General features: G+C 49.1%; 1 protein-coding gene across 1 annotated transcript; it reads right to left on the reverse strand.

Moving 5' to 3' along the window:
• Positions 1-340: 340 nt before the first annotated feature.
• On the reverse strand, positions 341-26,859 carry BPHL (biphenyl hydrolase like). Its single transcript, XM_065886021.1, has 7 exons — positions 26,738-26,859; positions 20,987-21,090; positions 18,478-18,644; positions 17,012-17,165; positions 12,303-12,434; positions 9,166-9,289; positions 341-428 (listed from the first exon to the last, which is right to left on the reverse strand). Exons 1-7 carry the CDS (start codon positions 26,857-26,859, stop codon positions 341-343), a joined length of 891 nt encoding a protein of 296 aa, XP_065742093.1.
• Between the last annotated feature and the right edge of the window lie 142 nt (positions 26,860-27,001).

Genomic DNA, 27,001 nt, shown 5'->3' on the forward strand with positions numbered 1-27,001 from the left:
CAGATAAAAGGCACCGCGTAAATTCAACTCAGAGGAGCGGTCGTGAACACTACAAATGCTTCACTGAACGTTAACCTGAAAGTAAAGTAAATCATGATAGCAATTTATTTTTTAAGACAACGGTAGAAATTAACAACACTGAAAAATCAGGTTTCATTTTTGTAGCTATGAAAGCTAGAAGATGCTTATAGTATGTCATCATTGCTGTTGGATTAGGAGCAGTTTGTGGGGAGGCGCGGGGAGCCTGGAAAGGCAGGTGAACTGGGGGGTGACCCGCAGGCGGGTTTCAAAGGCAGCCCCAGGCTCTGGATTCACAGGTCACATGTCCTCGGGGACACGGTCACTGTAGGAAGTCTTCTGCTAACTTGTTGAATTCACCTGCAAAACGTAAATGCAGGTTGTGCTTGCCTTCTGGCATCAGATGCAACCTAAAAAAGAAAGATTATGGTTAATGGCACATCCCTTAAAAACCTGTTACCCTCCCTGTTGTTTCATGAAACCCTCAAGTGAGAAACTGCCCTGGTTTTCTTTCCATCACCTCTATTAGGAAGAAAGTGTAAGGTACATCTTATGAATGGTCCCAGAAGAGAGACGTAACAGTGACAGAGCACACACACTGTGCTTGGAACTGAATCAGGTAAGAAATAGTTTGACTGCAAACCTGACAGAGTGGGAGATGTAATTGGTGGTTACCTAAGAAAAAAATTCTTTTTAATAACATTGGTCTTGAGAGAGAGGGTTGGAAAGATGATAAAAAGATGAAGTGTGCAGAATCCACTGGATTGGAGCCTCTTGGAGTATCTATGTAGTGGGAAAACCCAAATCAGAATTCACAGCCCCCGTAGGCCTGTTGTTCAAGGTTCCAAATCACCCCGTCATTTTGGAGGATTGAGCAGGTCTGCATACAAGCCACCAGACAAAGGGTAAGTAAATGTTCCTGAAGCTTGTGAGGGTGGCAGGAACCTGCATTAGCCACCCGCCCTTGGCTGTGCAGCTGTCAAGACACCTCACCATCCTCGGGAGGCTTCTTCCTTTCAACAGGGCTTTGGTCAAATGTGGCTGGTCTGCAGTTTCTTTAATAAAGGCAGACTTCTGAGTTACACATTTTATTTATTGGCTATAAAAGTGAAGACAATAAGTTTTAAACAAATTAAAGGTTCTAGGATATAAGCACAAGTCTGACTTGTTCTGTCCACAATCCAGTTAGACGTTAAAAGGACTACACTGGGGCAAAATGCCAGTTACTGCATTTCCTGCTTCTCTGTGCTTTCCACGGGGTGGGGAGCTGAGAGCTCTAGGGACCTCAGTGAACATGAGGGAGGACGCATGGCAAGAGGGAGCTTGGAACAGAGCTGTCCCTGTGCGATGCTGGGCCTCCTGCAACCAACCACACGGGGACTGGGGGTGTGTGAGGGAACCCAGACTATCAAGATCACTGGCTTGAAAGGAGGATCTGCTGCTGGCATCTTTCTGAGGCCCTGGGGAAGGTTAATAACGCCACTAACAATAACCAGCGCATTTCCAAGTCAACGTTAATGCTATTCAGGAAAGTGGTATGAGCTGTACCACCGCAGAGAAAGGACCAGCTGCCCTCCAGAGGGACGGGGCTCACAGGGACAGTCACGGCCTCTGTTCTCAGGAGACAGAAAAGAACCAACTGCGAGGATGCTGGCAGTCACAGAAGGGCATGTCTGGGATACCTTGCACCTTCCAACGTGGACCAAGCTGGACCCTGAAGCAGAGACCCACCCTGCCAAACCTGCAAGTCCTCCTGTGTGGGGAGCCAACCCACTCCTATTATTTGTTCAGACGCCCAAGAAGGAAGGAGAGACAGCAGCTGCGATCCCGTCTTTTAGCCTCAGTGCTGTCTGTGTTCTCCCAGTAGTAATCTCAGTCTCGGGAAATAAAAACTGGGCTCCTCGTTAAAAATATGGGAGCCCTGTTCCGAGGCATCTACATTCAGAACTGCACTGGACTGAGGACGGGCAGACAGAGGGACGGACAGACAGATGGATAAATGAGGGTATGAATAAGACAGCTCTGCTCCTTGATAGCTGTTGGGATCATTTCGGGGTCCTCAACACAGCCTTCCCTAAGGTCTGATACAGAGGTCACTATCCCTGACATGTGCTCCTCTTGGGGCAGCACTGCCCCGGACAGGTGTAAATACGGGGCTGCCAAGGCAGCGTGGCCACTGCTGCTGACCCAGACTCTCACCCAGTTAACAAAGGATCAAATCACACGCTCCTGGAGAGTGGTGTTCAAACAATCACACTTTCCAGGAAAACGAGTAGGAAATTCCCCACTGCCAGACACACGGCTCAGCTGGAGAGGATGGACCCCTCGGGGGTAGATGCTAGATCCTATTTGCTGGGGCAGGTTCCCCACTGCATTTGGCACCTTTAGAAAAAGAAATGTGACTCTAGACCTTTTGAGGAATTCAAGTCCCTCTAGTCTCCCTCCACCTCTCCTGGACAGTCCTTGGACGATGCTCCCTACGTGCTAGTGGGCGAAGGAGAAACAGGCTGAAGGCGCTGGCTATTATGGGGGCAAGACAACCCAGTCTGACCAACGCAGGCTCTTTACCAGCAAGCGACAGCATCTCCCTGAACCACAGCTGCTCACCTGGAAAGTGGGGACAGTAACAGTGTCCACCCCAGAGGGTTATTCTGAAGATGAAATTATCTCTGGGCGCACAGTAGACACTTAAGACACGTTTGCTATTCGTCCATTATTCTATCTGTACTGTGCTTCACAATGTAAGCAAGTCGTTATGAAGGTTCCAGTTATGTACAGCGTACCAACAAAATGTTCCAACTTGGAGACAGTTTATTTACGTTTGCTGGCGACCACAATCCACCGCAGTTGGAAAATTCTTACCTTAAAGAGATTTTAGACCTAAATGTAAGGCCAGACGCTATAAAGCTCTTAGAGGAAAACATAGGTAGGACACTCTATGGTATAAATTACAGCAAGATCCTTTTTGAACCACCTCCTAGAGAAATGAAAATAAATGGGACCAAATGAAACTTAAAAGCTTTTGCAGAGCAAAGGAAACCATAAACAAGACGAAAAGACAACCCTCAGAATGGGAGAAAATATTTGCAAACGAAGCAACTGACAAAGGATTAATCTCCAAAATATACAAGCAGCTCATACAACTCAATATCAAAAAAAAAAACCCATCCAATCCAAAAATGGGCAGAAGACCTACACAGACATTTCTCCAAAGACGAAATACGGATTGCCAACAAACACATGAAGGGATGCTCAACATCACTAATCATTAGAGAAATGCAAGTCAAAACTACAATGAGGTATCACCTCACACCAGTCAGAATGGCCATCATCAAAAAATCTACAAACAATAAATGCCGGAGAGGGTGTGGAGAAAAAGGGAACCCTCTCGCACTGTTGGTGGGAATGTAAACTGATACAGCCACTATGGAGAACAGTATGGAGGTTCCTTAAAAAGCTAAAAATAGAACTACCATACGACCCAGCAATCCCACTACTGGGCGTAGACCCTGAGAAAACCATAATTCAAAGAGAGTCATGTACCACAATGTTCATTGCAGCTCTATTTACAATAGCCAGAACGTGGAAGCAACCTAAGTGTCCATCGACAGATGAATGGGTAAAGAAGATGTGGCACATATACACAATGGAATATTACTCAGCCATAAAGAGAAACAAAATTGAGTTATTTGTAGTGAGGTGGATGGACCTAGAGTCTGTCATACAGAGTGAAGTCAGTCAGAAAGAGAAAAACAAATACCATATGCTAACGCATATATATGGAATCTAAAATAAAAATGGTTCTCACGAACCTAGGAGCAGGACAGGAATAAAGATGCAAACGTAGAGAACGAACTTGAAGACACGGCAGGGTGAAAGGAAAGCTGGGACGAAGTGAGAGAGTGGCATGGACATATACACACTATCAAATGTAAAACAGATAGCTAGTGGGAAGCAGCCGCATAGCACGGGGAGATCAGCTTGGTGCTCTGTGACCACCTAGAGGGGTGGAATAGGGAGGGTGAGAGGGAGACGCAAGAGGGAGGGGATATGGGGATATATGTATATGTATAGCTCATTCACTTTGTTATACAGCAGAAACTAACACACCATTGTAAAGCAATTATACTCCAATAAAGGTGTTAAAAAAACGATTTTAGAAAATGTCATGGGTGAGATTTGTCTAGAAAGGATGAGCCCCCCCTTCCCCCCACTGTGAGACACCAGGACCCGGCTTTGTAAGGATGAGGCTGGACCTGTTTGGAGTTAATCCTGGAAACTGGCCCTAAAGCGGTTCTTGAGCTGCCTGCAGTCAGAGAGGAGGAACTAGAAACAGCAGCTGAGGAGCGGGTGGGAAGGGTCATCCGGGCAGCTGAGGGGGGTGCGTCCCCCTTCCTTCGGTATCTGCCAGGCCCCCTCTCCACGGAACCGGAACGAACCTGCTGCCAGCACAAGACTGTTTACTTCGCGCCCGCAGGGGCACACCACCCCCCTGCCCACCTTGGAGGTCTGGGGCCATCTTCCCACCGCTGGCCAGTGGACAAGGCCAGGAAGCTGCAGAGCGAGGCCCCTCCTCCCTCCTGTGATCAGACAGAGGCCAGCACCTGACCCACGACCTGGGGAACCCAGGCACCCTTAGCGCTACCACCACCAGGCCAAGACCTCTGAGGACAGCTCCTGCCAGCTGCCCTCCACCAGGGTTGGGTTTACGTGTCAACTTGGCTGAGCCACAGGTGCCCAGACATTTGGTGAGACATGATTCTGGGTGTGTGTGTGAGGGTTTTTCGGGATGAGAGTCACATCTGAATCAGCAGACTGAGCACAGCAGACTGCCCTCCCCACATGGGTGGGCCTCATCCAATCAGTTGACGGCCCAAATAGCACAAAAGGCTGACCCTCCCCTGAGCAAGAGGAACTCCTCCTGCCTGTCTTCAAACTGGGGCACTGGCTTTTTCCTGCCTTCAGACTCACACTGCAACATCAGCTCTTTCTGGTTCTCTGGTCTTCAGAGTCAGACTGAACCACAGCATGAGCTCTCCTGGGCCTCCGGGCCTCCAGCTGCTGACTGCAGATCTTGGACTTCTCAGCCTCTGTAGCTGCACGAGCCAATGCCTTACTCCCATAGTAAATCAATCCTCTCTCGCTATAGATATATTACATGTCCACACACGTATACGATATATAAATACGTGTGTGCACACGTACAGCTGACCGAGGGCGATGCGCCTGACTGCCCATCGAGCTCTACCCTGCTGTCTCCTGGGCCCCAGACCACCTACACCCACACCAGCATTCCATCCACGAAGGCAGCTACCATGTGCCGAGTTCTTATTCGTCTGAACTTGCACATACATCCCCATTCATTCCTCAGAAAGTTATCTGAGATGACAGGCATCCCCATCCCCACGTGACACACAGGAAACAGAGGTACAGAAACACGTCCACCTGCTTACGAGCACGATTCATCACCAGCACCGCCCCCCCCCACCCCCGGTCCATCTGAGCCCCTGCTGTGCTGTAGCCACCACGGCTGCAAATGCTGCTCAGGGCCCCCAAACCCTGACTCTGGTCTCCAGGCGCGACTCTGTTTCCCACCCCTCCCCTCTGGCCCACACAGAGCCCAAGGCCCCACCTCTCTGCACACGTGGACTCCGGCCCTCGTCCTCTCCTTCCGGGTCTGTTCTCTGGCCCCAGAACCTGCAGGTGGACTCCACAACACACTTTCCGGACCTGAGTCACCACTCAGGGACCCCTGCCACCCACAGATGTGGCCGTGCGATGCTCGCATTCTTCCTTTCACTGTGTACCAAGTGCTTTGAGGCTGAACTAGACCGCGTCCGGGACAGAGGCTGGCCTGCTCGCTGCTGCTAGTAAGGTGCCAGTAAGGGGCCGCGTGGCCTCAGAACGGTAAGTGGAGGAGCAGAAAGAGACAGCTAAGCTGTGCCCGGAGGCTGGGTGGCCCTGGCCAGGCAGGGAAGGGGCAAGGGGCTGGTCACACGTAGCCGGGTCTGAAACCAGATCCTGATCTCTGCTGGGCCCCCAATTCCTGAGATCTGAGAACCTCCTCAGAAACGTAGTGTTGTGGGCTGAGCCGTGCCCCCCAGTTCGCATGTTGAAGTCCTAACCCCAGTACCTCAGTGTGACCGTGCTTGGATATCAGGTCTTTAAAGAGGTATTATGTTAAAGTGAGGTCACACAGGTGGGCCCTAATCTAATCTGATGGGTGTCCTCATGAGAAGAGATCAGGACACAGACGCCCACACAGAGGGACGACCGTGTGAGGACACAGGGAGAACATGGCACCTGCACACCAAGGAGAAAGGCCTCAGGACAGACCAACCCCTTGCCACCCTGGTCTTGGACGTCCAGCCTCTAGACTGTGAGGGCCTCAACGTCCGTAGTTTCAGCCGCCCAGTGTGCGGTCTTTGTCACAGCAGCCGGAGCTGACGACCACGCACGGCGAGCACCCCGTGTCTCCACTGCAGCGCGGTGGTCACACCCTCCGTGAAGCCCCACCCTCTCCTGAGCCAGATCAGCCCTTCTGCTTCCAGGGGCCCGTCCACGCCAGCCCCGGAGGGTCCGAAGGGCGCAGGCTCTGCTCAGCGCCAACTCTGACAGCAAGCTGGGTGGCCCCGAGGACCAGGCGTGCTCGGCAACTGGAGGCGCTCAAGCAGAGGCTGGCTAGACAGGCAGGCGGCGGTGTCAGTGCTGTGCGATCTAGGAGGGAGGGCTGGCCGAGCGGGGGATAATCACAGCGACCACTGTCTTATGCTTTGTATCTGGGACTCCTGCAGAAGAGTTTGTTAGGAGGAAGGGCTCAACTGCCTAAAAACAAAATCTAAAGTCACTGAACTTGAGTGATCTCTGAGGTCTCTGTCTCCAGGAGATGCTGTGGTTCTTCTCCAGCAAAGCGAACAGAGAGAGACAAATTGTCACAGGCAGACAAATTGTCACAGGTGGGCAGCACCCACCCTGCACTCGGCCCCCTTCCAGGAGAGAAAGGCATTTGTTTCACACCTGATTATCTATTTGTAGTACAATCTTGAGCGACACACTTGTGCCTTTAATTCTTTAATCATAAATGTACCTGGCAGGGAAATGAAACCCCAAGTTCGTCAAAAGCACCTGCACTCGGAGTTGCCCCCCCTGGGGTGAGAGGCCTGTGCACAGAGCCGGAGGGCGACCTTGGTGCTCAAGGAATCAACCCTCTTTTTGTGGGTCCAGAATTAACCACCGTGTTTTAGGTTCACGCCCAACATAAACGGCTCTTCTGACAGAGGAAGGGAGCAAGTGTAACACTTTACTCTCAACTCATTTTTTCCAAAGAATCCTGCTGTAAGAAAATGACCTTCCATAAGAGAGTGTACTAAAACCATTAACATCTGAATGGCAAGGGAATATTTTTCTCCCATATTGATGTATTCTGTTGCTAGGAGATGGGTCTGGAACAGAATTCCTAAATTAAACTTTCTCGCAGACTTTTACTGAACCTGGCTCTCTAAGGGAACACACTGCATTTATCACGAGCCTCAGTGTGCAAAAACCTGTCATTTCTGAAGTTAGAAGACAATTAACCAGGTCAGCAAGTATATAATACAGGCATCTTACCATCATATTAAAATAAGAGTATGTTTATGAGAGGCAGCTGTGCTGTGGGGGGAACGCACTACATTAGGAGGAAAAAACCCTCGGATTTGTCGTTTACTAGCCATGCAACCTTGGAAGATTACTTAACACGTCTCAGCCTTGATTTTCTCATCTGTAAATTGGGACAAAATCTTTTCCCATAAGGTTGTTGTGAAGTATGTAATCATATGTGAAATGCCTTTTAAATATAAAATGCTCTTTGAACACAGGAATTAGACAGGAATTGTAGGAATGCTATTTTACTGCAGAATAAGAAGCGTGTCTCCCACATTTAAAAATTCTCTGAGACATTTGTTAAAATCGATCACGGAATAACTAGTATGATTAGGAGGTAGAGGAGCTGTTTCTACTCTCCCTGCTGGACCGTGGGGACTCTCAGCTCAAGGACCACCACTGACCTACCAGGCTGGGCTGGCCTGCAGGGCATCAGAATCGGCTCATGGAGGGTCAGGGTGGGGTGGGGTGGGGGAGGGTGTTCTTAGGTCACTAACAACGCCAATTTCCAAAGAATTCTGTACAATTCCAAAGACGTCCTGAGTAATGACAGCAGCTCTGGAATTCATATACAGTCTCTGAAGGGATCAAGGCTCACTTGGGTATTTATTTTCCAGGAGGTGTGCTTAAAAAAAAACAAAGCCAGGCCACTAGCTCCTGGTCACACCCCATTTTCTCCTTTAGGATGTGCACATCACTGCATATCAAGGAAATTCTGAGCTTGCCCAACGTGGAATTTTCATCTGGATATAAGCACCAGCAGAAGCTGGTTCCCGTGTCAGCCAAAGTATTTAAATTATAAATTTCTGTTCCATATAAAAAATAATGGGATTGAAGAACAGAATTTCTGCTGACATGTCTTATTAGGTTCTCTGGTGTCCCCAGGCTGGTTGGCAGAAACGGGGCTACACAGACAAGGAACGTGTCTCTGCCATTTAATCGAATGGGCCACCAACATAGCTGGCTTGGCAGACGCTGCTGTTTCGTGATTCTGAATAACAGGTTCTCCTCTGATGTGTACATATTTAAGGCTGAAATAACACGAAAAGTTTACAACATAATTTTAAGTGGGGGAAAAAGCAGGAATCAGAGTTGAATATGATTGTATCTATGTTAAAAAAACTAGAAAGGAGTAGTACACAGAGATGCTATTAATGGAGGTATTTAAATGGATGGTAAGCAACAGGCGATCTGCTTTCTTCTTTTGATTTTACAAACTTTCTTTACTGGGTGAGTAGTGCTTTTATAACGAAAGTTCCCAAGTGATAGGTGACTGTTTAGCTTGATGTGCTGCAGCCCTCAGAGCTCCTGCCCTCGGATTCCAGGGCTCCTTGGCCCCCTGTTCCCTAAACACAGCAGGACTGTTGGTTCACACGGGACAAAAATCCCTCCTCTCGGGCGGGATGCACCTGAAAAACCCAACCCTCATGCTTCTTCTCTTCCTAGAGCTTCTCCCGTTTACCTCCCAAGCCCCCAGGGCAGAGTGCTGGCTCACGCCGGACTCACCGTGACCCCTTCACGTGTTTGTGTATGAAGTCGGCATGGAAGCTCGGGACCAGAGGATCCTTCTCACCGTGCACGATTAGGGTGGGGCACTGAACCAGGGGCAGCAGGTGCCGACAGATGTTACCTGAAAGACACGGAGACTGTTTTCCCATGACCCTCCTAGGGGTGCGGAGGCGCAGAGCGCGTACAAACCTCCCCCACCCCCACCCCCCGCCCTTAGCATCTGTCTCTACGAGACTGGCCTGGATCAGTCGGGGTCTGAGTGCCTTCCAGCTCTAACATTCTTTGGGTTTCCTTTTCTGTTTCTCTCCTGGCTTTTTTCTTTTAAGCTCTACTAGTGAACAAGCACTCTTGCCTGATTTAAATTCATAATTCATGGAAAACAGTAGTTAAAACAAACAAAAACCCTACAAGTCTCTATATTACGTGGGGCCGTTCGCTGTCTGCCAAACGATGGTAGGCGCTTGCTACCTGAAAAGCTCCTCCCTTGAAATAGTGTCTTCAGTGGGGCCCTAAGGCCCTCAAGCCTGTGTCCCTCACGGTGAAGATACAACTGCAGCTGTGCAGAAGCTGCTGTCCATCCATCCCGCCCCGACACCCCTGACAGAGGCCCTCACCCTGATGTGTCACAGCATTTCTCAGGCTCACATGGCACAAGTCAGGCTCCACTTCCTGTCCTGCCATTTCCTGCTGGGGAAATCTTGGGGGTGCCCTAACTCCATGAGTTTTTTGGCCTCTCTCGGTTGATCAGGGACAATCATACATCCCCGGGGTGGCTGTACCACTAAGAGGAGGCACCCTGCTCCCAGCAGGCACCCCAGAGCTAGCCCTGTCCTCCCCAGCTGCCCTGAGAAAGCCGGGGTCCCTGGGTGCTGTCCAGGCAATGGCTCCTCCCTCCTCTTGGGTGGGGGTCACTGCCTGCTGGCCCTGGGGGGGGCCACACCCGCTACTGAGCAGCCCCGTGGCGATTAACGCCAGTGTTCCCGAGCCCACCCCGCGTGTCAGGAGCCGTCCCAGTGACTCGGCACCTGTGAGCCACAGGAGGTACAGGCTTTAACTCATACAGTAGGTACAACTGCTCGTAAATCAAGTATTTTTACAATAGTAGTGGTTAACTTTTTACTAAGCACTCACCCTGGAGTTGGTACTGTACCGAAGCCGAGCGTACGTAACCTCACGTGACATAACCTCACATATGATAATACATATAAAACCTCACATATATAGCCTCATGTATAGTATATAATCTCACATAAAATATATATATATGAAGCCTCACATATATAACCTCACATAGAATATATATATAAAACCTCACGTATGTAATCTCACATAGTATATAAAACCTCATATATATAACCTCACATAGTATGCAAAACCTCACTTATATAACCCCACATACTTTACATACACGTGTGTATGTATAAAAACACCTCACCTCACCTATATAATCCTCACAGCAGCTTCCTGGGGTAGTTCCCAGTATCTCCAGTTCACAGACCCAGAACTGCTGCTCAGAGAGGCTAAGTGACCTGCCTGAACCCACTCAAACGGCAGCCGCGTGGCAAAGCCAGACTCCACCCCGGGCCTGACTCCAGATCTGGCGATCAATCCCTAAACTGAACTGAGCAGCCAGAGCCTTGAGTACAAGAAAAGGGCTCCTGTCAGAGGAATCAGTACTGAAGGGAGATAAGTTTGTTAACAGCCTTGCCGTAAGACGATTCATACATTTCCAGATTCTCTGTATCATGACACTTTCTCCCTCGCTTTCTCTCTTTAACACACTGCATTTTTTAGAGTTTTAGGGTTACAGCAGGACTGAGTGGGAGGCAGAGAGCTCCCACGTACCCCTAACCCCACACACGCACAACCTCCTCCATCGTCGATACCCCATCAGACACTTCTTACAACAGATGAACCTGCACGGACGCACCATCACCTCCCTGAGTCTGGGGCATCCCCCGGGCACACACTCTTGGTGGACACATTTGGTGGGTCTGAACAAATGCGTAATGACGTGGATGCAATGATGATATCATACAGAGCATTTTCACTGTCCTAAAATTCCTCTGTGTGGCTACTCTAAGATGTGTGCAGTGGGATCTCGTTGTTGTCTGGCCCATCTTTTATTTGGGTTGTTTTCTTATTGTTCAGTTTTAAGCGTGTTTTGTATATTTGGATACAAGTCCTTTAGCAAATATTTTCTCCCAGTCTGTAGTTGTCTTTTCGTTCTCCTGAAATACATTTCAAGGACCTGTTTCTATGGGTGGATACTGCATTTGAACAGGATATACTTGCTGTTTTGAACTTAAACCAAAAAAGTAACATTTCCCAATGTCCTTCTCATTATGAAAGTTTTGACAGATGACTCATTCTGGAAATGATTACTGAATAGACCAAACTGGTGCCTGAATCACAACAACTTTGTATCTGAATGTGCTTCAAGATTAGATCTTACCTAGTCTCGATTCTTCTAGCAATTAGAAAAGTGAGAGACTACAAATGTAAATAGCTATAAAAAACAGACTTTAATTCAGAATTTCTCTTCAGGATGTCAATTCTTCCTGTTACTGGAAACCATGTTAATTTTTCAGATAAAGACAGGAAGACATCTGTCACAGCTAAAGCGACACAACTTAGCTCGGAACTTGGGAAAGGACTGAATACTTTCTTCCTCATACTAATTCTTCTGGGGCTGAAGGTCATGACAGAGAATCCCTCCTTTTCTGTCCTAGTAACAGAAGATGTAGTGGGGTGACACCTCTAAATGTGAAAAAGAGAAAATCTGGTGTCTGTTTTCTAATTACCCATCCTGGAATTAGAAAGTGAAGAGTATCTGAGGCTTCTGGAGAATGATTTTGCCATCATACACACAAAGGATTCGAAGGAAAAAGAACAGTCTGCTATGAGAGACTCAACAATGTGACCCTTTGTACACATGGTCTGTCTCTGGTGCAAGGCGGGTCTATCACACAAGAACTCGCATTGTACATGATCACCAGCACCCTCTGTTCACACATCACTGTGGAAGGACAGTGGGCGAGCGTGTTAATCCCCGAGGAATCCTCGAGCATCTGGGGGACTCAAGCAGCCTCTCTAATGAGCAAAGGGACCGTTAAATAGCTCATGTAACCTACCATCTGGAAGATGCTTAAACTGTTTTATGCCATCCACCCACTTTTCACAGGTTCTGGCAAAGTAGTCAAACCCATAGAGGGCTTCCAGAGGCTTTCTTGTTCTCTCACTCCATTTAGACACGTCTCGGATACCTGAAAGACAGATGTGTGGGCAAGAATGGGTTTAGTCTCAGATTGGAGTTCATCCGTAAATACTCCAAGCGCAGTGCACTCAGAGCTGCGGCACTGGCTGTCCTGCCAGCTGGGAGTGTTCCCCCAGTCTCCTCGTGGCTCACGCTGGCTTCGCCCAGGTCGGCCGGGCCTTCCCCAACCCTGCCCTCCATCACTCTGCTCAGGGCTGGTCACTTTCAGTGGCTTCTGTGTCCGTGGTGAGGGCCAAGTGCTGGGTCCCCACCAAGATGTGAGCTCTGTGTGTGGGGTTTTGCTTTGTTTTGTCCCCCACTGTGGCCCTCAGGCACAAAAGAGGGACCAGTAGATTCTTACCAAGTGAATGAAATTAGATCTAAAATTAATGCTTTCTGTTAAAGGTATAAGATAAAAGCAGACATTCCCCTAATTAGGGTCATCTGAGTGAAAATGACATTATTTATAACAGGAGTTCTTTCTGAACTGCATTTACGTACGTTGAGAAATGCACACACATCATTCATTCTCATTTCGGCCACTGAAGGCACATGGCTGTAACTACTAACTACAAACTCTATTACAGATGACTCTCTGTCAGGAAAGGAAATAATGGCTAAACGCCGCCTTTAAAGTGAGCTGCCGTCTGAGGCAGGCGGACCCTGACAGACAGTGCCTGCCTTTCACTTGCTCACTCTTCTGAACCCGCAGACGGACGCCCAGGGTTGAGTCCAGAGGCTGAGGACGCTGAACTGCTCCTCACAAAACTGAGAAGACTCCAGATGGGGTCAAGGGCGGGGTTGGTGGGGAGATGCAGAGAAGAAGCCAGAAAATGAAGAGGTGGCAGGAGACCTGCGAAGAAGGAAGAGGAGAGAGGGGCTGGCACGACGGCATGAAGACGGCCCGTGAGAAATGCCCCAGAGATGGCTCTGCCCTTGGCCGTGTAGCAGACCACACCCTCGGGAAGGCCCTCTTGCAGTGGAACAACTAGCTCTCTCATAATATACAATTTTTGTTGCACTGCTGGAGTTTGCAGTAATTGATGGAAACTAGAGTGTGTATGTGTGTGTGTATGTGTATGCGTGTGTGTGTGTGTCTGTGTGTAAGAGAACCCTGAAAACAGAGCGAAGAGTGGTAAGACCACTCAAAGGCAGGGTTGCTTCGGGGGAAGGTGACTGTTGGCTGGCGGAGGGAGGACACAGCTGAACCTGAGATGGAAATGGCCCCAACCTGGTACCATCCATAGTTCCCAAGAGGAGCAAACGGACATCCTCTCTGAAGGAAAGTGTTCTCAACTTATGCTCACTGTCTTTTTTGTTTGTTTTCAGATTAAGAGTAAGCAAATATCCACTCCTCATCAAAGATCACAAGGCGGGCTTCCTTGGTGGCGCAGTGGTTCAGAGTCCGCCTGCTGACGCAGGGGACATGGGTTCGTGCCCCGGTCCGGGAGGATCCCACATGCCGCGGAGCGGCTGGGCCCGTGAGCCATGGCCGCTGAGCCTGCGCGTCCGGAGCCTGTGCTCCGCAACGGGAGAGGCCACAGCAGTGAGAGGCCCGCGTACCACAAAAAAAAAAAAAAAGATCACAAGGCAATCAGAACCTTTGTAAAAATAACGAAACAACTAGAAAATTGGAAGAGAAAGCTTAAGAAATTTTGCAGAGCCCTACACACAGAGACACGGAGGTGAACAGAAACGGGGAGAGGGAAATGCTCGGTCTACATAGTTCAATCAGTCCCCAAAGGAGGAGATGGAGGAGGGACAAGAGGGGGAAGGTGGAGGCGGGGCCGGGGGGGAAACTCACTGTCAGAGGGAATCAGCAGGTGACAGTGTGTCTCAGAACTGATAAAAGAATCCAGACAAAAGTTAAATGTAGTCCAAATAGGATAAACAAAAAGAAATCCAACACGGGGTAGTAAAACAGAAGTGTACCAAAGAAAAAGAGAAAATCTGAAAAAGGGCCAGAGATCAGACATATCACTCCAAAGGAAGGACAGTCAGACCCACACAGCAGGTACGGAAGGCAGAAGACGCCAGAACAGCAGAGAAGATGCGCTTCCACTTCTATTTCTGTACTTATAGCCAAACCGTGTTTCAAGAGTGCACGCGAAATCAACATTTTTAAGTAAAAGCTGAGTTGACTATTACCGGACCTGCCCTTAAAGAACTTGTGAAGAACAATTTCAGGGAGAAGAGAGAGGGCCTTAGAAGGGACACGTGAGGGGGAAGGAAGAAAGGTGAGCAAAGAGCTGACAGACGCGTTGGCAAACGTAAGAGCAGCTCAATGTTACAGGTCATTTATGCCTCAACTAAAAACTCACCAAGGCAATGAGAAAATAAAACATCGTACCATTTCCTCACATGAAAATTGAATAGTTCTGTCCAGAAAGAAAGCAAAAAGACAAGTCACACACTGGTAACACAACTACTAACACAATGACTAACCAGCAAGGAGTTAGTAATCAGGTTACTAAAAACCAAAAAACAAAGTAACGCTGCACCTCAGTAACGTTGTGCTCATATCAGAAGTGCTCCTCTACGCTTGAGGGGGGTGGGGTCTCCTGGGTGCTGGTTCTGTTGTTACACTTCCTAACATACACCTGTGAAACATACTGTGTTATTTACATGTATCATATATTACACAATAAAAATTTAAAAACCAGTAAAAAGACACAAATAGGTAAAATGCAAAAGAAGAAACCCCAGCGGTGCATAAACACATGAAAAGATTCTCAATTTCATTAGTAACAGGAAAATGCAAATTAAGACCTCCGATAAAATACCATCTTACACCCATTTGGCCAGAATTAAGAACTCTGATAGTTCCAAGTTCCTGTTGAGGATCTAAGCTAAGGTGGTGGAAGTGTAAGCTTCTTTTGCTGGAAAATGATCTGCCACCTGAAAGCGGCACGTCTGCAAGCACGGTGCAGCCACCCCAGCACGGGCGTCCTCCCCAGGGAGGTCTGCTCACACGCTGAGCACGCACCCAAGGATGCTCACAGCAACACTAGGAGGAAAGAGAGGGAGGATAAAGTGCAACAGGTGTGCCCAACAGAACGCCACGCAGCAACGTCACGAATGAACCTCAGGAACGGCGTTCTAAGAAAACTGTGGGTAAAAAGTGAGTCACAGAAAATGCCATATAGTACGAAGGCACCCTGTTTAGCTCAAAAACAAATAAAACTAAATTATGTGTCGTTTAGGGATATGAATGTATGTGACGATAGTGTCTTCAAGACGGCACATGGATGGACAACTCAGGCTGGAAGCAGCGCGCAGGCCAGCAGTGACTGACCTTGTGCTCCTTGGTGGGTCCATTCACGTCGCAGGTGTTGCCTTATATGGGTCAAATATTATACAGTTAAACTAAAAATTCAGCTATGAAATAATCAAAATAAAAATATTATCTATTATATGTTTGACATCATATTTAATTTATAGAGATGCTATACATATATGCATTATTTATATAAAATTAAGTATATAAAATATTTGTTTTATAAATATACATTGTTTTATAGTATATATCCTATTATATAAGATACATGTTAAAATACATATTTTAAAGTGTATTACCTTATAACACATTTAAGAAGGAGCGGAAGTAAACGACGGGATGTCCGCCTCAGCGAGGAGGCCTTCCCGAGGAGGGTTTTGTTTCTTAGTTTTGTTTCTTAGTTTTGTTTCTTAGTTCTGTTAATTGGGGCAATGGAGGCTCAGGAGCAGTGGCGACGCAGGAGGGAAGCCACGGCGGGGCCGGGCGTCATCACCCACACACCTGCTATCACCTCCTGAAGAGGAACAGAGGGGCCGAAGGCTGGAGCCAGGAAAGTGGGGGAAGCCTAAGTCAGTTGCACTTTTCGCCCCAGGGACCCCCAGATCTCAGTGCGCCGTCCTCTCGTCCCGCGAGCCCAGTGGTCTCAATTCGGGCAGCTTGCTGGGGGCTCCGCGACTCCTGAGTTGCCACAGCTGGAATGCCTGGTGGGCGAGGAGGCCACCAGTACAGGCCTGGGTAGCAACCGCAGGCTGGAGGGAAGCACCCCTCTGGGTCCCCAGCAGTCACAGCGCCGGTCCCCTCTACCAGAGCCTCAGCCTTACACCAACAGGCAGTGGGCCAGGTCTGCCCACGGGCTGCACTCTGCCAGCCCCTGTTCCCCGTCTCTAAAAATCCTCAGAGATAAGCTTGAAGGACAACCTTAAAAAGTGTGACTAGCACAACAATTCTTTATCAAAGTATGCGGGTTCACGTTTGAATACAATGTTCCCTTCCACACTCACTACTTGAAATGAGCCTGGAAATAACACTTCATGTCAACCCCCTCCTTCCTTGAGGGTCACTATCACAGTAGGAAATGTAAATACGAACTTTACTTATTAGGCTTTTCCTGACTCATATAAAGTGTCACTTCTGGAAATAGGAAACTTGAAAATACAGACTAGTTAAATTGCATTACTCCCCTGAGAACTCACCACCTTCCCACATTACAGCTGAGGAAACGGACGAGACATGACTTGTCAACTCACGTCAAAACAAGGCCTGAGAAAGGTCGGGGGAGGGGAGGCTACTCTCCAGGTGGAGGGACTTACCCTGATAAATCTCCTCGTCCTGGTCGGTCACGTAGGCGTTGGCCCCCCAGATCACCATCTTGTTGATGTAGGACGGGTATCTTGCAGCTGCAATGAGGGCTGTTATCCCACCATCACTCCACCCCAGCAAAGAGACCTTCTTAAACTTCAGCATCTGTGACAAATACCACGAAATGCACAGCGCAGGTTACGGCTCCTCGCCGCGGAGAGGGCTTGATGATCCTCAAGTATCAGAATCGACACAGCTGTGGTGTGTGGAGTGTCAACTGGCCATTAAAGAAAAATCCTAGAGTCCACCATCTGACGACATAAATGCTTCTCTCAATTAGCTGTGGTGCAAATATGATGGTCATAAAAACCTAAGTACATAGTACTGTTTTGACTGATGAGGGGACTACATCTTCTGGTTGGATAAAGTCTCAAGGAACCAGAAACAGTGGAGATCAGCTGTACTTGGACGTGACAACGTGTGTGCACCCGTGCAGGTCTGAGCGAAGACTTTGAGGACAGGTATGCAGATCAGAGAGGGAAACGGGAGAGTCGCTGCATCTGGTAAAGCCACTGACTGCAACTATGGGAAGAACTGGCTACAGGAAGGCCGGGAAAGAATGATGGTGGTTACACTGGTCTTTGGGTGATCAGCCAGGCTCCGAGAGTGTGTCTGACAGGGAAGATGAGCATCTCAGAGACGCTGCCGAGAAGTGAACACTGAATGACTGGGGAAGTTTAAAGAAGTAACGAGTATCAGTCTAAGACATCTGCTGACGGGACTCTAAACTGGTGTGACTACTATGGATAATACTTTGGCACTATCTTGTAGAATGAATATCTGCATCGCCCGTCACTCAGCAAGTCATCTCCTAAATGTGCACGGAGCTCTCACACACGTGTACCAGGACAGGTCCGGGAAGTCCACACCAGCAGTGTCTGCAATAGCAAAACATGAGCGCCACAAGTCCATGCACAACACGATGTTCACCGCACTTCCGTGTACAACTGCATGCACACGTGCACACACACACACACGGCAGCTTAGAAATGATTTAGCCAGCATCAGGAGGGGGGAGTTAAGACACAGTGTATCCATACAACAGAATACTAAGTGCCTATCATAAAACTGAAGTAAATTTGTATTTATTGGCATGGAAGTAACTCCTTGATCAACTGTTCAATGAACAGTAAGCTGGAAAATCATCAGGTATAGTAGGATGCCATCAATACAGAACTGTGTGCTTATACATGTAATAAGATTGCCCAGAAAGGCAGAGCCTCAAAGTCTTGGTAGCAGTACCTCTAAATAGTTAGATTGTTTGATATATCTGTTTTCCTCTTTATACCCATCTGAACCCTGAATTCTCTATAGGAGTCACGTGGTATTACCCTTGAAGAAACAACAAACAAAAACAAAATAAATGAAGACAGGCCCAGCCACCCTCCTCCTCTGGGCTCTTGCCTAAGAGACCCACCTTCATCAAATCAACAGCATCTTTTGCATCCCTTTCAAAAAATTCTACTGGGAAATCTCGATCTGGGGGTCTGGAACGTCCGTACCCTCGGGGATCCCAGGCAACCACCGTGAAGAGCTTCTTATTCAGGTTCTCAATCTGAGGTCCAAAATCAGTCTCTCCACTCCCTAAAAGTAGTCACTTGGTTACACTCCAGTAAATGCTTTCATTGTTTCAAGCACACTACATCAGAAGCAGAAACAACTACAAACTTAAAGTGACTATAGTTTCTACTCAAAGTTAGACCTCAGCTGTAAACAGCAAAGCAGCTTCCTTTCCTGCTGGAGTTCAGACCTACCCTCCACCTCCCCCTAGTGGCTACTCTGAGAAGGACAGAGGTCCTGATTTTTCATTTGGTCCTGTATCATTTCAGCACGCTTGATCTGTCTTCAGCTTATTCGTGCTTTTTATTTAAAAAAAAAAAAAAAAATCATGAAACTTCACAGAAATAAACTTACTGATACAACATGCTTCTGGGTTATTTTTTCTTTCTTTTTTTTTAAAAATGACTGTTACAAGTGAGAGAGGTCTTAATAATATGTGTAGACACATGAATGAGATTTGATCCTAGTCATTCAAAGCAGAATTCTAAAATCCCAGATGTCTTTTACTAAGCTAATGTGAATAGCCCTGAAGGTTTTATTTTCTGGTTATAACTAGAAACCAGAAAATTAAAGTAAAACACTGAAATGAGGGGGGAGGGAAGGGTGTGGAGGGAAGAAATCAAGTTAGGTTGTTTCATGACAACTGTATGAGCCAGCGCATGTTAGCAAGTAGAGCCACGCTCTCAGGCCGGCGGCGGGCCTGACCGGCAACCCCCAGCCTGCCCACACGGTCATGGCCACCGTGTGCACAGGCAGGGTTGTCTTGTGTGGTCCACACAGTGTGGAAGGCCAGACTCTCAAGGAGCCCAGTCCAGGGTCAAGTCAGCATCTCATTTCTAAGCTCTGCTTGATTTCTGGGGACTCATAGCTCAGGTCACAAATGGATACTAAACGTCTCGCTTAATAAACGGGCAGTTATTAGAAAATGTCTTTCAATGCTGCAGGATCATTTAATGTCATCAAGGATGATGATGTCACTCTTCCTGACAAAATACACCTTCTTCAGCATCAGGTAAATCACCCAGAAAACCCAAGCTGAAAACGTAACTGGATTTCCAGCATACGTCTACTGCTCTGACATCTCAAGCTTCTCTCATGATCACTGAACTGGAGGGTCTTCCAGGGAACTGTGCTGAAAGAGGGGCAGGAGGTGAGAAGGTGGGAAAAGGCAACAGTGTAACTGAAGACCAACTGCAGAAACAATAATACCTGGCACACAGGTATACATTTGAAGACCAGTGCAAAGACCATTTGAATACTAAAACCTTAATGAAATTACTTTAAGGAATAGTTACCAGTATATGATACCTGAGAAGGAAACACATGAACACTGGTTGCCCATGGGTAGGGGAACTGTGTGCTGGGGGACAGTAGTTTAGGGGAGAAACTTGCTGTTCGATATTTGAATCAGGTTAATGTTTTACACAAGCAAAAACTAAATTGCCAAAAGCTTTTTATACCTGGATAATGACAGCAATACTGAAACAATGGCAAACTGTTCATTGCTTTAGCTCTACGTCAGCCATTGGAGTAAATATGGTCCTCCCTTACAACAGCTCGAGGGAAGAAGATACTCGATACTACCTGGACAGAGACGCGTCAATAGCTACAACAGTGCCACCATCAGCTGAGGCTACATCGAGTGGAACCATCATGTGACTGAAAAATTTTAGCATTTTACTTTTAAGAGAAGGAAGCAAATCATAAGGAAATAAGTATATACTGGGATTACTTAACTAAATTAAAAATAAAACAATACTAAAACCCTTAAAACCCAATTTGAGATGCCCTGGGATCACTGGAAATTCTCCCCCACCCCGAACTTTCTACATCTAAACTACTCATCTATAAGAGGAGATCGCAACCCACCTGGCTTTACCACGCTCCGTTCACGCCAAACTAATTCCGACCTTCAAAAAGGCTTTAAGCCCAGTTTTGTTCTTAGCTCTGATCTTAGCTGAACATATAGTCAAGCACAACAGGGCAATCAGTCCAACTTTTAGCAGCAGAAGTCTCACATCCTGGAACCCCTCAATTCCAGGCAAACTGGGCCGCTGGTCACCCACTCATCTCCTTCCTTCACCCATCCCTTCTTCCCACAATGCTTTCCTTGACCCGTCATCCCTCTAGGTTGTAAGCAACTACACAGTGTTGGACTTGCATGGGAGAAAACTGGGTATTTAAAGGAATAAAAACTGCATAAAGTAGAAAGGTTATCTTTCTACATCACCTAAAATTGACTGTAGCAAGTATTACTTAAAGCATCTCGGCAAAGCACTAAAGTTAATCATCAAGCCTGGGCATCTGGGATTGTGAGCACAGCACAGATGACACAGCATGCAGAGCATTCGGTAAAACCTCCAGACCCAGCATTCCTGGGAGCAGCAGGACAGCGTGCTCTCCACCTCCAGTCCGCAGGTAGTGCAGGTGGACGCCGTTCACAGCCACTTTGGCAGAGGTCACAGAGGAGCTGGAAGAGAAAAGCCCCATCCCCAGAGGAAAACTACTGAGCAGCACAAATGTGAGGACAAAGCCAGGCTTTTATACACGAATCGGCTGCAGTACCCTCCCCAGGTCCCTCGGATTATTCTGATAACGTGCTTCAGTTTTCCAGACCTAGAAAGGGACCCGTGTGTTTCCTCCCCACCACACTGCAGATCTGGGCTGCGTCTCCATGTTTGAACATCCTACAGCACCAGCTCAGGGCTTAACCCACAGAGGCACCGAGAGGCCTGCTGAAGTCAAAGCCACCCTACAGGCCCACGCTGGGGTGCCAAGGTGCAGGCTGATGCGGGAGCCCCCGCCGTGGAATGCCAGGTGGGCACGGGCACAGACCCTGGAGCCACTCGTCTAGGCCTCAGCAGGTCCAGAGGAGGCACCCGGACCTTAAGCTGCGTTGGTGGCGTTCCCAAGGATGAGGCTGGTCTCAGGGTCCAGGGGGAAGGCCCTGATCCCGAGGCTGTCCTGTAGGCATCTGGCCTCTCCATTCTCCAGCCAGCCACATGAGGGCCCCCTGGTCAGGAATGCCCGTCTGCACCAATGCGGCCAGACTGGTTTTAAGATGTTGAAATGTTTCTGCGTTGACTGTTAGATAGGCAGGTCCATATCAAAGCCCTCCCCACGCCAGCCCTCCCTGGCCCAAGACCTCCCGCGCTGCAGCATCTAACCGTGTGCCACCCCAGGGGCTCTGCCCTGGGCAGCGTCCTCAACTGCTCTCGCGGAAGCTCCAGGATGGCAACGTGAGGGTGTACACCAACACGGCACACACAGGGCCCTGCATCAGGCCCTAGGAGCCTCCCATCAACTCCCCGGATGGCTGCGGGACACGCAGAAGGGACGGGAAGGCGTGCCAGGACAGATGCTGGAACAAATCTGCCGGATACAGGCACATCGAGTCTTAACACGCAACTTCTGGAAATATGACAGACCTGAGTGGTAGTAAGGCCTGACATAACTACTGATACGAGCTCGTCATCTACAGAAATATTACGGGAGGAGCAATAACAGCAGCACCGAGCCATGGTCGCGTCGCACAGACCCTGCTGTTACTTGTAACATCCTGCTCCTCGGACAGCTCCAGAATCAAGATAAAGGCGAATAAGGCTCCACTGATAGAGTCATTTCAGGAAACGATGGTTTCCTGACACATCCATTCATCGGCAAGAGAAAGCGTCGTCTGCACACCCTCAGGGAGGGGGAAGCTGTCAGACGCCTCTGTTCAGCACAGGAAACGAGGCAGCTCCCCAGACAGACACAGATGCCCAGCGCTCGCTCAGCTCAACTAAGGGAGACTGTGCACCTCTATCACTCCTCGTGCCCTCAAGGTTCTCGAGAGGCCCCCTTCCCAGCAGTGTGAAGGACATGCTTGAAGAGGCATTTTGCACAGTGAAGATGTCATGTATAATGAGGCCCCCCCCCCATCTCTCTCGAGGTCCGAGCCACTGGGTTTCACAAACAGGGGCTGCTGGCTCTCAGGCCTGTACCCCTCCAGGGCCGGGCTCACACGGGCTTCCCTTTCGTGGCCAGTCCGAAGTCTCTCCAGCCAAAGGCCTTGGACTTCCCTCTGTGCTCTGCCATATTGGTGTTTTGATTCCCCATTCCAAATTTCTTTTCTTCTAATTATCCCCATCCCACATTCTTCTGGCTGCCTAAGAAGATAGAGATAAAACCTGGCAGTCTAGAATTGGGCGTGATGGGAACTCAATGGCAGGGAAGGGTTACTAGGGCGGAGGACTTTGAAGGTGGCTTCAGAGAGATGGAGAGATTCTATCAGGCTTGGGTGGAGGTACCTGGAGCAGACTGAAAAAGCAGCATCTGAGATGAACTTCCAAGATGGGTACAACTCTGAAGAAAGAATGTGATGGGGAGGGTGCTTGTAGAAGAAGAAATGGCATGACCAAAGGCCCAGGGGTTGGGGACACACGTGGGGACCGGGCAAGCTCAGCCTGGCAAGAGCACGGGGGTGGAGAGGGAGCAAAGGTTGGGGCCAAGTGGGGAAGGGGTTTGCAGCCAGGCTATCGGGCAGGAAATGTGCCTGGCGTTCTGTCACCAACACCTTGTCTGTCGTCACACCTGAGGGACCTGCCATTATCCACCAGCCTACGCCTGGGGTTACTGGAGGCTCCCAAAACCTTGCATCCATCCCCAGGTTGGGGAAACAGGACAGAAAACTGTTGGTGTACAAAAGCAAATCAATTTCAAACATAAGAAAAAAGTTTTATTTGAAAAAATAATAGTTATCGAATTATCTTCCACATAAATATACTTGAAAGAAGTGTTGCATTTTCCCTCCAGCTTATCAAAGGGCTCTCAGATGAGTCAGGCCTCCGTTAACATTGTTAAAAGAGCGCTGAGACAAAAGCAGGCTGCAGAGGCCAGGTCTTGGAATGGCCCTGACATGGGCTCATCACTTTGAACCCCATTCAGGACACCAAATTTTCCAAACTCTCAGGTAGGAAAAAGGATAGAAAACTTAAAGAAAAATGAACCCCTTTCTCTTGGGCTGTCAATTTCTCCCTCCCATTAATCACTTCTCTAACCCAGGTGTTCTTAAGCAGGTGTGTTCATTACAATCACCTGTGGAGTTAAAAATACACCTGCCTGGGGCTTCCCTGGTGGCGCAGTGGTTGAGAGCACGCCTGCCAATGCAGGTGACACGGGTTCGTGCCCCGGTCCGGGAAGATCCCACATGCCGCGGAGCGGCTGGGCCCGTGGGCCATGGCCGCTGAGCCTACGCGTCCGGAGCCTGTGCTCCGCAACAGGAGAGGCCACGACAGTGAGAGGCCCGCGTACCGCAAAAAAAAAAAAAAAAAAAAAAAAAAATACACCTGCCTGGGACAATCCTGGGAGACCCACTCAGTAATTCTGGGGTAGAGCCGTGGCATGTGCTTTCTAAAACACCGAAACTGAAATATTATTCACTCGTTCACGTATATCCTGAACCCCTACTTTGGGCTGGGTGCTCCATGTTGCCTGGGAGGTGGCAGGGAAGACAGTTTAATCTGCAACCAGCAGTACTACGCACTTTGCCAAGTACGAGGAGACGCTGGGGTGCACGCAGCAGACAACACGTTCACCACATCCTCAGCAACACCTACACAGCTACACGCTCGGCCCCTTTTTACGAGAGCATTTCCTGCCCCCACTATACCAGTGGGACTCAAACTTAGATTTGAATCATCTGGCAAACCTTCAAATCTCCAGATACCCAAGCTGCATTAAATCAAAATCTCTGGGCTGGGACCCAGGCATCTGTAGTTTTTAAATTCTCCAAGAGACTCCAATAGACAACCGAGGTTGAGAAACATTGTATTGAGTTAATTTCTTAGAGGAGAGAAGAATCCTGTCTACTGTTTTAAAAACAGCCTGCAGGAAGGCCTGCTCAGCCGAAGAGCCCAGATCCTGCCTCACTTTTGTCCTGGAATCCCTCCTTTTGGGAGGCCGGACAAGCAAGTTTGTGGAAGGGAAGGGGGTCAGGAGCAATACAACAGCAAGTACTTCCTGATGAGGGAGCTGAGCTGCCCCCTCCCGTCAGGAGGGAGAGATCCCTGTGGGAGCAGGCAAGAATGTAACCAGCTGAGGCAAAAAATTAAACTAGAACTAACATACAGTTTAACTGTTAAACTAGATAATGTCCTCTGATAAGAGCTTACTTATCTCATTCATTTTGCTGTGTGATGTACATTAGACTCCACCTAATTTTACCGCTGAGGAATAGAGCTTAGGTAACTGGCCCCAGTCACTCTGCTGGTAACTTGCAAAGCCAAAATGAGCGCCTGAATGTCGACACCTGGAATGTCACACTTCGCTTAGAAATTAAAATGGGGGCCACCTAATAAGTCCTCCATATTCTCTGTACCTTGTATGTTCAGCTATTTCTTTTGTACCTTTTTTCCAAAGTAACCATTAGCTACAATAAAGCATTGGCGATGCCCGGGGCTTGGATTAACATGAATATGGAGGACTTATTTTTACATCTTTTATACACTGTATTATTATTTAGATATTCATATTTGTATCGTTATTAATTGTAACTACTAATTACTTAACTCCTATCGTGTCCCAGGCCTTTTACACTCATTGTCTCAAACCCTCGGAACAATTCTGCAAGGCACGAGGCTTAGAGAGGGTAAACAGCTCGCTCCTGTCGATGCTTTTTCTGTAACCTCGCGGCTGAACAGTCCCCAGCGGGGCTCGGCACCGCGGCCACATTCACCCTGACTGCTGGACAGAAGGTGAGGCAGGCGCCAGGGGCAGGCGGGTCCCTGATGCTCAGACAGAACCTCCCCAGGTTGAACTGGAAAACATCTCTCTTCAGGCAGGCTGTTAGGTTCTGTAAAGTTATTAATATTGTAAATGCACGTAACACACAATTTCAGGTGGAAAAGGCTTTCCTGCCCAGGCCTTGGGATAAACCACTTTGCAGATTATGAAATACAAAGAGTCAGAGTTCCAAACAGCAGACTTACAGGGAAGGTTTTGGAATGCAACTCAATTGTAGGTGAGGCACCCGCTGTTCTGAAGCAAAGGTCTTACAGGAGTGCTTTTACCTACTTAACACTGGACTGCCTTCTTGTTTCCAGATTAACCAACACCACCGCTTGTTTTCCCCATCACAGGTCATATCAATTTGCAACTGCATTTATAAAACGGCAGTTGAAAATCCAGAGAAGCCTGTTTTTCAGAGATATTTCAGGAGGAATGATTTGCACTGCTAAGTGGATGGGGCCTTCTTGCAATCATTTAATAACTTATCGTAACCGATACTGGTGCCATCACAGGAACCCCATTTCAATCCCTTTCTGCAAATGGGACACTGGATAAATAGGCATTTTTCAACGTTGACTTACAGAGCTGCATGGTCAGATCTTTCCTTTCTCCTTCCAAATGAGAAGCTTCCCAACAGGTGAAGTTGTGAAGGCCAGGTACCTTCCTAGTCATGAGTGGAACTGACCCAGCTCACGAGGGTGGGTGTGTGTGTGTGTGTGTGTGTGTGTGTGTTCACGCTGCTCCAACCGCATATCCTGCGTACTCTCCCTTGAGACCGACAGCACCCACTTTTAAGACTGGGAGTCAGAGACGGATCTACTTTTCTTGCTGCTGCTGTATCTCGAATCCTGTGCGGGAGGGCATGTCACAAGACAGAAAGGCAGATTCCTGGGCGTCTCCACAACCTGCGCCCTCAGCACCTCGGGGAGCCATCTCCCCGCTTCCCGAGGTGATTCTTCTGCACATTAAAGCTCGAGGCGGGCAAGTGGGGCGAAGGAGACCCAGGGCCTTGGGGCCCGCGACTCCGAGAGCTGATGGGGCGCAGGCACTGCCAGGCTGGCCTGACAGGAGCGCACGCGAGCACTGCCCGCCGGCGTGAAGGGCTGCGCGGAACGCGGGCCGGGAGCGAGGGTCTCCCACCGCCGGACCCTCGCCGCTCCCGGCGCCGCACCTCGGCCCAGCGCCCCGCCCCGCCCCTCGCGCTCGGGTCACGGGTTAAAGGGCAAGGGGCCGGGGAGGCCATGACCACGCGTGTCCTCAGCCCGGCCCCTGGCCAGCGGCTCCCCTCACGCCGCCGCGAGCGCGCGGACAACGACGCGGGGGCTCCCGAAGGGGAGCGGCGCCATTACCTGAACGCAGCCACGGGCTCAGCCTGGGGAACGTGGATCCCGGGCTTCAGCGTGGAGAGGAACAACCGCAGCCGCCGCGCGCCCCAGAGAGCCTGCGCCGCCGCCGCCGCCGCCGCCGCCATGGTCACTGGTCGCGCTCGCGCCGGAAGCGCGCATGCGTTGGGTCTCCCGGCCACCCTGAGCCCGCCCCACCGCGCCGCCCCGAGCACGCATGCGCCGGGCCCCTCGGCATCCCTGAGCGCCCCGCGCCGCGCCGGAGGCGCG

This window comes from Phocoena phocoena, chromosome 10 (genome assembly GCF_963924675.1).
Source record: "Phocoena phocoena chromosome 10, mPhoPho1.1, whole genome shotgun sequence".
Lineage (NCBI taxonomy): Eukaryota > Metazoa > Chordata > Mammalia > Artiodactyla > Phocoenidae > Phocoena > Phocoena phocoena.